General features: G+C 36.7%; 1 protein-coding gene across 1 annotated transcript in view; it reads right to left on the bottom strand.

Moving 5' to 3' along the window:
- The window catches only part of LOC137398364 (leucine-rich repeat-containing protein 49-like), a 36,167-nt gene that overhangs the window by 9,849 nt on the left and 10,186 nt on the right, over nt 1–16,132 (bottom strand). Inside the window, exons 5-12 of the mRNA XM_068084473.1 lie at nt 15,783–15,833; nt 14,492–14,644; nt 9,673–9,778; nt 9,044–9,247; nt 5,150–5,216; nt 3,848–3,991; nt 1,537–1,598; nt 68–215 (exon numbers count right to left, since the gene is read on the bottom strand). Of these exons, the coding sequence (XP_067940574.1) occupies nt 68–215; nt 1,537–1,598; nt 3,848–3,991; nt 5,150–5,216; nt 9,044–9,247; nt 9,673–9,778; nt 14,492–14,644; nt 15,783–15,833 (935 nt within the window). The remainder of the gene's footprint in view (nt 1–67; nt 216–1,536; nt 1,599–3,847; nt 3,992–5,149; nt 5,217–9,043; nt 9,248–9,672; nt 9,779–14,491; nt 14,645–15,782; nt 15,834–16,132) is intronic.

The raw sequence follows: 16,132 nt of genomic DNA, 5'->3' as shown, positions 1-16,132 counted from the left end.
GGGATAAACACAAATCCACATGCGTATAAAAGTTACCAGAAGCAGACGACTCTTGTCATAACCCTACCGTAACTCTCTTCATGTCCAGTTGTCGAATCTGCTGCATGCTGCTTAAGATGTTTTGCTTGTAGAACTGGTCAGAGGCTATGGGGTTTCCGTCTAAGGAAATTTCTTGCAAGCTTACTGACCTTGACAAGCACTTGATATCGTCGAAGCTGTAAATAGTGGAGAAACTACATGTACATGTATAAGTTACTTTGTATTTTGAATCGCAAGCAGACTGAGCAGAGAATGCTTGCAATACAAGTGCAAAACATACAATCTTTACTATAATAAGGGCTGTGTTTGTTTGTTCATCTGTCCGAATGCACGCTCAGAAGTTGGGGAGGGGGAATATTCATTGGACGGGAATTCAACTCGTATATTTGGCCAACTGAGCCACTTGACCACCTTGCTACATTACGGAATAATTGTGCAGATAATTATTACACCTGATGATCTCTCACGGTGCTCTAAACTGCAAGCGTACAAGTAAACATAAAATTCATAATATACATCACACAAAATCTGTTGTGATCCACCCACTAGCAACCACCTCAAATAATTTCACATAGTTGTTCAGCACCATAGACTCAATGGCTGACTCATTATGGTTGGTTTGATGCAGCAAGAAGGGAAGGCCAAGCGCAATAAGAAGTTAGAATTGTGTAACTCACAAGTACATTTGCGATGCCCAGTGAAAGGGGTGGGGATGAAGGGGTGGGGTGAAGGGGTGGAGATGAAGGGGTGGGGATGAAGGGGTAGGGATACCTAACCACCTGACCACCAAGCAGATACATCTACAGACTTGCGGATGCCTGTTGTTTAATCCATAACCAAACAAACTAAGAAAGACACTTCGGTAAGAAAAATGTAAGAGAAAGAATGGTTCGGAAAAAAGATGGTAAGAACAATGATATACAGCCCCCAATGATATACAGCCCCCAATGATATACAGCCCCCAATGATATACAGCCCCCCAATGATATACAGCCCCCAATGATATACAGCCCCCAATGATATACAGCCCCCAACGATATACAGCCCCCAATGATATACAGCCCCCCAATGATATACAGCCCCCAACGATATACAGCCCCCAATGATATACAGCCCCCCAATGATATACAGCCCCCAATGATATACAGCCCCCAATGATATACAGCTCCCAATGATATACAGCCCCCAATGATATACAGCCCCCAATGATATACAGCCCCCAATGATATTCAGCCCCCAATGATATACAGCCCCCAATGATATACAGCCCCCAATGATATACAGCCCCCAATGATATACAGCCCCCAATGATATACAGCCCCCAATGATATACAGCCCCCAATGATATACAGCCCCCAATGATATACAGCCCCCAATGATATAAAGCCCCCAATGATATACAGCCCCAATGATATAAAGCCCCCAATGATATACAGCCCCCAATGATATACAGTGGGGGCTGTATATCATTGGTAAGAAAGAGCAATAGAACTGTACCTGGCAATTTCATTACAGCTGAGGAAGAGTCTCTGGAGAGAAGGTAAGTAGTCTATTCCTGTCTATAAAGAAAGATAAGTGGTTAGTTAATACATGGCTACATCTTCTAATCAACTCAGTAGAATTCTACTGGATGACACTGTACTGTAAGTAGATGCTAGAAATACAGCTAGTCACGGGAGAGTTCAAATCACAAGCTTTCAAAACTGCCTCCGAATATGTATCTGACAGGTTTTACCTTTATCCACAGGCTTTATCATTAGGTACCGTTTATGATCAGGTGACTAGCATTTATCATGGAATACCTTTTATGATCAAGTTACTAGCATTTATCATGGAACACCTTTCTATGATCAGGTGATTATATGATCGGGTACCAGCATTTATCATTAGGTTCCATTTATGACCAGGTGACCAGCATTTATCATTAGGTACCTTCCATGATCAGGTGAATAGCATTTATCATGGAACACCTTTTATGATCAAGTTACTAGCATTTATCATGGAACACCTTTCTATGATCAGGTGATTATATGATCGGGTACCAGCATTTATCATTAGGTACCTTCCATGATCAGGTGACTAGCATTTATCATTAGGTACCTTTTATGATCAGGTGACTAGTATGTGTCACGGAATACCTTTTATCGAGTAAATTTATACATCATACCTGTAAACTTATAGTCCCAAAACACAACAACATAATACTTTGATTAAGCATTCACTTTCATGCTAAGTTGATCAATTTAGGCAGAGAAGCAATAGTTGTGAAGAATAACAAACTTGAAGATAGTAAATTTCTTTAAATTCTACATTTTGCAACAGAATGCCTCTTTATTTGACCAAAAACCATAACTAGACACCCAAAGTTAGAGAGGAAACACAATAACATTGGAGAGTAAGAATTGCTAGCTAAAATTCAACACGAACCTACAAGTCTAACAAGTAATAAATTGATGAGGAGTACTAAAGAGTTGAACAAAGAAGTTGTGACAGCAGTAGGTGACTAAAGACTACAGTAAACCTACCCGTACATGGGAGGTGACTAAAGACTACAGTAAACCTACCTGTACATTGGAGGTGACTAAAGACCACAGTAAAGCTACCTGTACATGGGAGGTGACTAACGACTACAGTAAACCTACCTGTACATTGGAGGTAACTATAGACTACAGCAAACCTACCTGTACATTGGAGGTGACTAAAGACTACAGTAAACCTACCTGTACATTGGAGGTGACTAAAGACTACAGTAAACCTGCCTGCACATTGGAGGTGACTAAAGACTACAGTAAACCTACCTATGCATTGGGGGTGACTAAAGACTACAGTAAACCTACCTGCACATTGGAGGTGACTATAGACAACAGTAAACCTACATTACCTATGCATTGGCTGTAGACAGTAGGTGACTAAAAACCACAGCAAACCTACCTGTACATTGGCTATAGACTGCACACTAGAGCATAGGTACGAACTTAACCCTTTCACACACTTCTCAATCGTTAAACCTACGATGGTATACTGAAAGCCTCTGATAAACTTAAACAAATATCGAAATGTCAGCCATGATTAATCTAGCTGATATAGTTTAGAGGGACTTTAGAGCGATGTTGAGGGAATTCATGTAAACTGACAATCTGACATTAAATCTTATTAGTTGTACGTATCAACAATCTGTTGTGTAGCCAGTAGCCAATGAGTAGTACCACCTCCACCACCCCCTCCCGGACAGCTTCAACTTATATGTATGTATATGCTATATAGGAATATACATAAACTTGACTTGAGCAGCAGATTGGATGATTTTTTAAAGCCACAATGTTTACTCACCGTATATGAAAATGTAGCAAACTTTCACTTTTGATGATCACAATTAAACAGCATACAAATACCTACTGTATGTGGAATTTACTGCAAACGTAAGTTGTCAGACATTATCAATGCCTTGGTGGGTAAAAGACCTAGAGTGGCTTATTTCATAGAATAAACAGTTTTCAACTAGCTGCTCTGGTAAAAGACGTATTATAGTGTCAGCTAAAAATAGATCTACTTTTCCATGTGTTTAACTGTGGTTCTATCTTCATCAATAGAGGTAACCAACACTTTACCATGCCAAGTCATCACAACTTTCAACTTGAGAAGTTAGCTAATCTTTAACTTTACCAGTGAACATAGTTAACATTTGACCTTACTAGTAAACGCAGTCAACACTTGACCTTACCAGTGAATATAGTTAAGATTTGACCTTACTAATGAGTGTAGTTCCCATTTGACCTTACCAGTGAACATAGTTAACATTTAACCTTACCAGTGAATTTATCTGATTTCTGCGAAGATTCAATTCTGCCAATGAGCCCATTCCCATCAAATTATCCACAAATGTGATTCTGTTCCCGGCAAGATTCAGGACTCGTAATTCAGTGAGATGTTTTATATTCTCAATCACCTGAATCTGTATAAATAATGAGTGATCTTTCTAGCTAAAACTCAAACCCCATTATCGTTTTACGGCATTCAAAGAGAATTGGAGTGATCCCTTAGCATCATAGTGGACATAGTTTAACTTTTCAACTCATGTTAACATAATTGATATCATATCTACAGCAGCGCTGAACTACAGTCACTCTATCAAAACCTCACCAGCCTGTTATGTTAGACTAAACTAACATAAAAAATTTTTGCAAAAAGTTAGATTGCTTATAGTATTTATTCGACATCAAAAACGCATAGTATTTTCATGAAAGTAAGTTTTACCTGATCAGAAGTCTTATGTATAAAGTTATTCTTTGTATCATAGATTAAGTAAGTGATTAGTGGCTTAATGTACAAATCTTTTGTAAAATAAGCCCAATGATGCTCGAACTATACAAATACTTCATTCTCTTTGCTATACACACCTCATTTCCTTTGCTATACACACCTCATTTCTTCTGCTATACACACCTCATTTCCTCTGCTATACACACCTCATTTCCTTTGCTATACACACCTCATTTCCTCTGCTATACACACCTCATTTCCTTTGCTATACACACCTCATTTCCTCTGCTATACCCACCTCATTTCCTCTGCTATACACACCTCATTTCCTTTGCTATACACACCTCATTTCCTTTGCTATACACACCTCATTTCCTTTGCTATACACACCTCATTTCTTCTGCTATACACACCTCATTTCCATTGCTATACACACCTCATTTCCTCTGCTATACCCACCTCATTTCCTTTGCTATACACACCTCATTTCCTCTGCTATACCCACCTCATTTCCTCTGCTATACACACCTCATTTCCTTTGCTATACACACCTCATTTCCTTTGCTATACACACCTCATTTCCTTTGCTATACACACCTCATTTCCTTTGCTATACACACCTCATTTCCTTTGCTATACACACCTCATTTCTTCTGCTATACACACCTCATTTCCTCTGCTATACACACCTCATTTCCTTTGCTATACACACCTCATTTCCTTTGCTATACACACCTCATTTTCTCTTCTATACACACCTCATTTCCTTTGCTATACACACCTCATTTCCTTAGCTATACAAACCTCATTTTCTTTGCTATGCGCACCACATTCCCTTTGCTATACACACCTCATTTCCATGTAGATCTAAGACGTCTAACTTGACAAGACTGTCCAAATGTTCTATCTTCTTTATCCTGTAAACAGAATGAAGCAGACTTACTCAGTGTGAACTCTTTAAAGCACATCTAGTACATATACATATTCCATATATATATTATACATATTCCATATATATACTATACATGTATTAATAGACTTCTGTATATATACATATTCCATATATATACTATACATGTATAGACTTCTGTATATATACATATTCCATATATATACTATACATGTATAGACTTCTGTATATATACATATTCCATATATATACTATACATGTATAGACTTCTGTATATATACATACTCCATATATATACTATACATGTATAGACTTCTGTATATATACATATTCCATATATATATATTATACATGTATAGACTTCTGTACATATACATATTCCATATATATATTATACATGTATAGACTTCTGTATATATACATATTCCATATATATATATTATACATGTATATACTTCTGTATATATACATTTTCCATATATATACTATACATGTATAGACTTCTGTATATATACATATTCCATATATATATTATACATATATATAGACTTCTGTATATATACATATTCCATATATATACTGTACATGTATGGACTTCCGTACATATACATATTCTATATATTCATTATATATATATATATATTATACATGTACAGACCTTTGTACATATACATATTCTATATATATATACATGTATATATATATATATATATATATATATATATATATATATATATATATATATATATATATATATAATGTATATATAATGTATATATATGTATGTATATATATTATACATGTATAGACTTTTGTACATATGCATATTCTATGTGTACTTACTATACATGTATAATATATGTTGTATGTATGTACATAATGTTACACATATACTGTATATACATTAAACTGGTAATGTGTCTAAAGACACTTGTTACAGTATAATATATGATCTACAAGCTGTACAACTTCATTGTCAACACTCTGCTATGTAAGTATACGGCTATCTAATCACCGACTACCAAAATAAGATGGAATCCATGTAGTAATATTGTAAAATGTTCTGCCCCTAGATATGCCATCCTACACTATATATAAGATAAAACATTTGTAGGCATTTGCTAACTTTGTACTTGACTCCTAAAGTAGAGCTTGTCAAACTTTCATATGAACTAAACAGATTTTTCAGCAAAACTTCTGCTTGTAAGTAACCTTAACATATATTTTTTATAACAAGATGTGACAACTCCACAGAAGACTTGACCTAAAGTAACTTGTAACAAGTAACATTAAAAGATTCTCCCAGTAATTAGAGTTCATAAATAAAAGTGAAAAGATGAGAAAAAAGTTAGTTTAAATATAAGAATAATATAAAAAATTAAAATTATATTTAAACTAAAATAGTTTTGACTTGACCAAGTTACGGTGTGTATCTCTTTTACCACATTCAACTCTAAACCTCTGCACTTCCAACTCGCACGTCTCTAAGCCAAATTAACAATAAAAACCTTTTGTTTTATCAATTTTGCAGTACTGCAGTACGTATAAAGATGCTTCATAGATTCACATAACACAAGCTGAATAACTTTTTGTAGTCATCAGCTGATGACCTTATTTTAACATTGTACTTGCTCCATAGACTTTAGCTAGACATAGACATGTACTTGCTACTAAAATAAATATGGCTCCATAGACTTTTTCAAAATCTTTGTTATAAAAAGAGCTGTGTCGATTTGTCCTCAGAACAAAAGACTGCAAGATGCAAGATTTGAACTCCCAACATTGGTTTGGTGGACCCCATTTCTATCACCTGCGCCAATCAACCACAGCTGACAACATTCCAACGATCTGTTGGAATGTGATCAGCTGATTACATTTCAACAGATGTGATCAGAATAAGTCATTCTGATCACATCTGTATGGATAATGTGAACCACTAATTTCATCATTTCAGAATAATTGTGCAGGTTATGATTCGCGGCGCTTTATCAGCACACCTAGTGATCTCTGACTTGGTAGACTGGGCTGCTAGGGTACTAGTCATTATAACATCAAATGTTTTTAAAGGTTGACTTGCAACAAAATTCACATTACAGTTATTTGGTATCAAAAGATCCACCATGTCTTACCTTGCTGTGTTGTAGGCGCAAAATATGTGGAAATGTGATTACAAGCTCCTAAAAGCTCAAAAACAAAGTAAATCGCCGCCATCACAAAACCATCGTAGATTAGAATCTCTTTCCAAAACGGCTCAAATGCGACGTAGTTGTACAAGATGGCTTCTGTTTACACTTTCACGCAACCTCATTCGTCGAAATATTTTCACAAATATACCCAAGCATTCAATAAAACCATGTCTATTGTTCTTACGTGTCTATTTTATCGTCATTGTAATGCTGTCACTTTCAGCACTGATATCTTATAACTTACCGTAAAAACTTGTTTAATTTTTTAACCTTAGCTCGAAGGAGTACATATCATTGTCTGATAAACATGACGAGCCTGTTGGTCACCTGTGATAATCGAAGAGTGCTGCAGAAATTATTTGCGAAGTATTGGGTCACATGATCAGATTACGACTAGACGATTAGATCAAGTCGAAACAAAACTGTAAAGTAGCGAACATCTATATTTGATACGGGGTCTTTGGTAAAACCCGAAGTGTTTGTCATAAACTAGTGCTACGGGAAGTTTTATATTGAGCCTTTTATTGGCCTTTCAATTCAGGTGAGAACATCACTTGACAAAACAATAACCAAATGTAATAACTACATCAGAGAAATAAACTGATTCCAATCTACGGCGACTTTTCGTTTTTGAGCTTTTAAGAACTTGTAATCACATTTCCACATATTTTGCACCTACAACACAACAGAGTAAGACATGGTGAATCTTTTGATACCAAATAACTGTAATGTGAATTTTGTTGCAAGTCAACCTTGAACCAAACTCATTCACCACAGAGATATAGTGATTATCATTATTATCCAGTACACACACTCAACTGTTTACACGGGTTAATGCCGACCAACCAATATGATTGTGAATTGAAAATACAATGATATATATAATGCTACTAAAATGTTCCAATTTTAACAAAATATATAATAACATCAGTTCACATGCAACATGTTTTACGTCATGTCTCCATTCAAGCAGTAGTATAATGAACCTTGACACTCGGAGAATAGACATCAGTAACCAATCCTGCTACACCATAGGAAAAACTAAATGCACTATTAGAGAAACTATATAGCACTAGTACCCAAGCAGTCTATTGTGTTGTGAGAGATCGTCAGGTGTAATAAATATATGCAATAGTATTCTGAAATGCCAATGGGGATTGATTGGCATGACTGCTGGTGTTAGTCTACCAAGCTGAATTTTTCAAGTTCGAATCTTGCATGATGCAATATTTTTTCCCAGCCTCCAACCATGGTTTCTGACAGATGAGTGGATGGACACGGTTCTTATTATAGTAAAAATTATTATAAAGTTGTTTATCTTCGTCTAGGGTAAATAGTGCCAAGAGAAAACAACTCTGCGGCTGATAAACATTGATCAGATGGCAGCCAAATAAGCATTCTTTATACAGTCTTCTTATTGAGTAGACAACTTTTAAAATGGTTTCACCCCTTTGAGTCGATACTTCATCCGTTTTTGTAGAGTCACAAGGAGTACATTGCTTTATATTTAGAGATCAAAAAGTATTTAGGTATCAAACAGTGCTGTCAAAGTCATATTACATCACTAGTGCATTCTTTATATATGACCTGTTAATAGCGGGTAACCTAGAGTATTATAGATTTATTAAAAAGAATACAGTAGCTTTACCTGTTCTTGCCTAGCATGAGAACCCTAAGAGATCGAAGATTCGATAGACCAGAGATCTCTTCGATTTGATTGTCATAGAGGTCAAGAAATATGAGCTTCCTGAGAGACTGAAGGTTTGATATCTTCCTTATGAGATTATGTTGGTAGTTGAGTAGCCGAAGCTGTTCTTCTCCATCGAGTACAGGACACATAACGAGACGTCGTCTGCAACAGGTGCACACAACAAGATAATTACTTAGAGTCAAGCACTACTGGTAAATGCATAGACAACAATTTAAACAGCACTAAAGGAATATTCTAGAACGATCAAGCGGGTGTTCACTACAGTTAGTTAGATGTATGAGTGAGGGTGCTGTGGCTACTGTTGTCAATTAACACGGAGTACAGCCTAGCAACTCATCAGTCTTCATCAGCCAACAAAATTCCCAGCAAGTTTTTTGCTCTATCTCTAGAACCGTATGCATTCAGATGAGATTTATCAAAATTTGTAAAAACCAAACTGAAAAAAAGTAGTTAGTAATTTTTTAGGTTATTAGTGCTAGGAGACTTTCTCATGACTGGCAATGTGGGACTGACAGAAGAAAGATTTCCAACACAAGTTTATGTCAGGAGATCTGCCTGTCACCAACCTGTCCAAGTTTAGTCTGTCAGGGTTGGCTGCTCTCTCCTCAGCAGTCCTGTATATGATTGGCACACCTGGAGCCTTCATGCTCTCAGCAATCATCACTCTATCTACTGAAGAAAAGTAGAATACAACAGATTAATCTCTACCTTACAGATAGTAATTGTTATGCTAGCAGAGATAGGAAAATTGTTAACCTGATAGATGCTGACTATAATAACAGTCACTCGCTGTCAAAGTGTCACTAAACAGTCTAACAGTCAGTAATCACACTGCTAGTCAGCAGCCATACTAACAGCCAAAACCAACACTGACAGTCACTCGTAATACTGACAGGTACTTGTCATTGATGGTCACTCATCGTACCGATTCACGAACAGCTCTAGCTATGACTGGTTTCGCAGTCACAACTTGCACTGTTTGGCAATTACCACACTGACAGTCACATATCACACTGACAGTACACATCACACATCACACTGACAGTCACACATCATACTGACAGTCACACATCACACTGACAGTCACACATCACACTGACAGTCACACATCAAACAGACAGACACACGTCACACTGACAGTCACACATCACACAGACAAACACACGTCACACTGACAGTCACACATCACAATGACAGTCACACATTACACTGACAGAAATACATCAAACTGACAATCACACATCACACTGACAGTCACACATCACACTGACAGTCACACGTCACACTGACAGTCACACATCACACTGACAGAAACACATCAAACTGACAATCACACATCACACTGACAGTCACACATTACACCATCAGTCACACATCGCACTGACAGTCACACATCACACTGACAGTCAAACATCCCACTGACAGTCACACATCATATTGACAGTCACACATCCTGCCGACAGTGACTCATCACACTGACAGTCACACGTCACACTGACAGACACATGTCATACTGACAGACACATGTCATAGTGACAGTCATACATCATACTGACAGTCACACATCACACTGACAGTCACTAACTGTCCTGAAAATCATCAGCTATATAGAAAATCACTCTCTAGACTACCGATCAGATTTGGTGAAGCAACCAGAACATCTAGGAGTTGAGGAAGCGCAATACGGAATTGAAAACGTACACACTAAGCTATGACAGTAGGAAGACACACCTTGACCAGTTAAAGTATTAGGGAATGTTTTCACAAAGTTTTAAAGCAAGAGTGAAAGATAGATGTATCTGAACAACTATATCATACAATAGATGTTGTATCTGAACAACTATACCATACAAATAGAGGCTGAGTATAGTAAAAAACTATTTGGTTTTGGCATGTAAATATCATATGAGAGCTGCTCTTTTTGATCGGTATGTGTTACAAGGCATAAGGCCAAAACTGAGTGGCCATATTATGAAAACAAAATATTTTAAAACTAATTGTAATGAAGGATTTGATAGCTTGGGAGAATCTGTATTTTTAGCTTAGTACTTAGTGCAACTCTATGGAAGTTTCCAGAATGTTAATACAACTCTATGAAAGCCCTATATTATGTTGCAACTCTATGAATAGTATAGCATTATCATTGAGAATGAGCTGAAAAAACAGGAATATACGGGAAAGAAGTAATGATAAGAGTTACATTACCATAGACCTGAGACATCAATGCTACAATCAGACTTACAACAATATTCATATCCGTGGCGAGGGTTACGACATACTGTTACCCTACGACACTGACAAAGTGCCTCAAGTCTCTCCATGCTGCCTACAGGATGCAGTAGATGTGGAAGAAGACAGAGTGTCATAGTTACACGGCCTTTATTGTAATTATAATACATATACTCAATAAGGTCTAATTCTATCTTATGGTTGACGAGGCACTGCGCTGATCAATACTTGCCATTACGAGATCAATTCAAAATGTATACTAAATAAGAGCTACAACATGGAGAGCCAATTTGATTTAAAACATCACAAGTGCTTGTAGGATTTAAGTTTCCTATTGTGTTTCTAATGTGTCTATCATTATTCAGAGATGTCTATAATGGTGGTGAGGTGTCTATATGTTTCATAAATGTCTATAATGCTTCAGATGTTTCTATAATGATTCAGAGCTATCTGTTGTGTTTCATAAGTGTCTACATATAATGATTCAGAACTGTCTATTGTGTTTCATAAGTGTCTATAATAATTCAGAGCCATATGTTGTGTTTCATAAGTGTCTATAATGCTTGAGAGCAGTCTATTGTGTTTCATAGGTGTCTATACTGATTCAGAGCTGTCTAATAGTGTCTCATAAGTGTCTATAATGATTCAGAGCTGTCTATTGTGTTTCATAAATGTCTATAATGTTCCATAGCTGTCTATAGTGTTTCATAAGTGTTTATAACAATTCAGAGGTGTCCATTGTACTTCAAAAGTGTCTATAATGTTATAGATGTGTCTATAGTGTTTCTCTGAGATTTTCAGAGGCGAATGAGACTTCAGTGGGCATTTTTAAAGAATTTGTCACATTCAAATTAGCTGTAATTACTATCTAGAGTCTGTACCAAAATGATAACTATAGGGTGCAGATGAATATTTTAATGTAATATCATATTTTTAGCGGCTATTCTATATTTTCTCACTGATGGATCCCTCTTTCATACATACGTTAAGCCTAAGAATTGTTTTAAACCTAATCAGTGTAGTACACTGAGGTAGTGTTGTGGTGGATTAAACCTAATCAGTGTAGTACATTGAGGTAGTGTTGTGGTGGATTAAACCTAATCAGTGTAGTACACTGAGGTAGTGTTGTGGTGGATTAAACCTAATCAGTGTAGTACACTGAGGTAGTGTTGTGGTGGATTAGAGAAGTTGTTTCAACACCCACACCAGCAGTCAAACAAACTGAGAGAAAACTAGCATGAACACAAGTCCTATACAGTTATTCAACTTTTTGCATTTAACTCTGGTTCACACGGAACAGTCATTGTATAATCTGTTAGATATTGTAGACTGAAATATAGGATATATACATGTATATCAGTAACTGTTAAAATTACATATTTGAAAACTTTTTAAATACTTAGCATTCATTTTAATTTAACAAATGCAATGTTAGTCTGTAACCAAAGAACTTGGCTGACTCCATCATGGTTCATATTTGAAACGTTTAATTATACCAAGTATTTCCATTTGCATTACGCAACTATCATTTACTTTTCAATCCAGTGTTCTGTCAACATAGTATAAGAATGGAGATTTTGGCGCATTGAAATGAGTTAGATCTCCAGACCAGTACAGACCAGTTCTACCTTATCAACAGCATACAAGTATCACACTGCTGAGTGCATAAGAAGCTGCAGACGCATCCCTAATACCTACATTGTGCAGTTTCCAATTCATTGTATTCTTACAGGTATTCATTTCCTTTATATTCCCAGGCTGCTGATGCCTGGTGCTGCCCATTGCTGACTCAACCTAACTGCTAATGTCTGACGCTGTCCACTAATATAGACTCCAGCTGTTTATAATTCTGACAAGCATGAGAGCTTGCCGTTGGCAATTTCTGGTCTACTTGAATAGAGTGGCAGTGATGATCAAATGTTTATTATAATATTGAATAGTTAGCTTGATTTACACCCAATGTATGACTTGAGGCCATGTTTCCTATGGTTACAAGTGGCGCCAGAGCTAGCAGATATGCAGACTAGTTAAAGAGGGAGTGGCTGATGGCGGAGTAGAGAGATAGATTGTGTTTGAATTTGCTAGTTTTTTTAATACAAGGTACTACCCGGTATACTAGGACCTCTAACATGTTCAAGACATGTTCAACACAGACCAGCTTCTGAAAAAAACTAGAGCATATCTGGTCATCACCTGGCAGCAACACTGGGTAAGACTGACATGGGCTCTTATGACACAATAGAATGAGTGCCGCTAGATATGGATACAGGCAAGTGATGTAGCAGGTGACAACAAATAGGAGTATAACTTGATTGCTTACATCTACGCTGCCTGTTGAGCTACCTGCTATCACCCTGCTCTAGACTACCAGTGGATATGAAAAGGTGTCAACTGGTGAAGCATTCAACAGTATTTCATGAAGTTTTAATGTGTTATCGTGGCAAAAGGTTTATCGATTACAAACTCTTTATTTGGATTAGGGACTGATCTCTTTAAACAAGAGGTTAACCTTTTGCATGCATTTAAAAATCAGAAAGGTTAGGATTCCAAGTACTTTTGGGCTCACTTGAAGGCAAGAATTTGAGTTTTGACATGAAATCAATGAACTCAATAAAAAAGAGAAAGCAAGCTTTTAGGACATCTTGAATAGATTTGTTTGGAATTTAATAGCCATTTTTACATTCATCATACTAAAATCTTACTCAGTCGGTTAACTTAACATGGTGGATGTTGCACTTACTTAATTGATAGCACAACTCGACATCAATCAAATTACCAAGGTAGCTGCTTTTCTGGATTCAACGCATTTCTGACTAAAATCCAACTTTACAATCGAAGCAGCCCTCCCCTCCTTCTGATCAATATTTCCCTCTACATTACAACATTAGCATGGAAATATCTCTGCTGTCAAGAAGATAAATAAATGCATGATTTTTATCTGCCTTTGCAGAGATTAGCAAAGCTGAAACCTGTCTTGTTAGTGGAAATATGAAAAGAAATTGACGGAAGATAAAAAGAACTTGTGAGAATTCATTCAACTATTCGACTAGCGCTAAAGACCAGAGGCTAAAGACCAGAGGCTAAAGACTAGCCGCATTAACCTTCTACTAGATGATTGCCGGCGGTTACATTACACTTATCATCAGCCAGACTAACCGTTTGTAGCAACTCTAGCTGCAGCAGAGTTTGTAGGAGTTGCACTACTGCTTCTGCTCACTTTTCTATTGGCTGAAATGCTTGAGCCACTTCCTGTTTCGCTCAAGTCTCCCGCACCTTCCTCTTGGCTGCCATTGTACATGTGCAGGTAGCCTGTGTAATATTACATGTATTTGATGAGTGGGCTGGTCTTTGTTTTTTACGCACAAGCTAAGTACATATAGAAGAAAACAGCAAATCACCAACTGATGAGACTGAATGTTGCTCTTGATCGTGAAGAAAGGGGAAGGAGTTTACATAATGACAGTTACGATAAAACACAAATATGAAGACTTTTAGTCAATTTGCTAGTAACACTTATGTAGAGCTGGTTGGTTCAAAATATCACTGGCTGAGACTTTAATCATTCTATGTCTACTTGCTCTATTCACTTACGCAATTCTACTTAGCTCTACTAATCTTAGCTCTACTAATCTTAGCTCTACCAGTCTTAGCTCTACTAGTCTTAGCTCTACTAGTCTTAGCTCTACTAGTCTTAGCTCTACTAGTCTTAGCTCTCTTAGTCTTAGCTCTACTAGTCTTAGCTCTACTAGTCTTAGCTCTACTAGTCTTAGCTCTACTAGTCTTAGCTCTACTAGTCTTAGCTCTACTAGTCTTAGCTCTACTAGTCTTAGCTCTACTAGTCTTAGCTCTACTAGTCTTAGCTCTACTAGTAGCCCTACTAGTCTTAGCTCTATTAGTCTTAGCTCTACTAGTCTTAGCTCTATTAGTCTTAGCTCTCTTAGTCTTAGCTCTACTAGTAGCTCTACTAGTCTTAGCTCTACTAGTCTTAGCTCTACTAGTCTTAGCTCTACTAGTCTTTTTGAAACTTAATCAAGTGACAATATTTAAACTAATTTGATTTAATATGTTTTTAAAAGCAAACAAGCTAATAAAAACTACTTTTCAAAACCATAATACTTCCTACACCATCAGTCACCAACACAAGAGGAAGCAACTACTAAAATTTGCAAACATATAAAAAGGTTTAAATGTAAATGGGAATCATCTCCCTTTTATAAAGTAATAATCACCCAGTAGTCCTCTCATCACACTGTTGTTTATGGTTAGAACATGTTAAATACCTCACACTACCTACCAACACATGTCACCAACACATGTCACCAATCAGCTGCAATGCCTAATAATTGTTAGCAAAGAAGCGGACGAAATACAAGCTGAAAATCAAGACACTAATAAGGGTTATCTGCAGAGACTGTTTACGCACGACGAGGTGAACAGACATGCCTACCGTGGTCAGATGCTACATTGGATATAGGTACGAGGTAGCGTCGAGGAAATCCTGGTCAGTACACAGGTGCAAATTATAATCACAACAAAGATTGGAAAGCTTTGGTGTAAAACAATTCATTCTAGGGCATGCATGCAATGTTGCTAAAACTAGTAATACTACTGCTCTTGCAAATGAGCTGATAATTTGTTAAAAATAAAATGTGTATTTTTAATACATTTGTAGAATATGCACAAGCACCATGCGCTATCACATACTATATAATGCTACAGGTATAATAGACAATATGGAGATGCAACAACAATAGTAAATTTTTCCTTTAAGTTAAACGGAAGTTAGGATTTAATGTA

This window comes from Watersipora subatra, chromosome 1, assembly GCF_963576615.1.
Source record: "Watersipora subatra chromosome 1, tzWatSuba1.1, whole genome shotgun sequence".
In the NCBI taxonomy this organism is placed as follows: Eukaryota; Metazoa; Bryozoa; class Gymnolaemata; order Cheilostomatida; family Watersiporidae; genus Watersipora; species Watersipora subatra.
The sequence above is the reverse complement of the archived record's forward strand: the minus strand, read 5'-3'. Positions and strand labels throughout refer to the sequence as shown.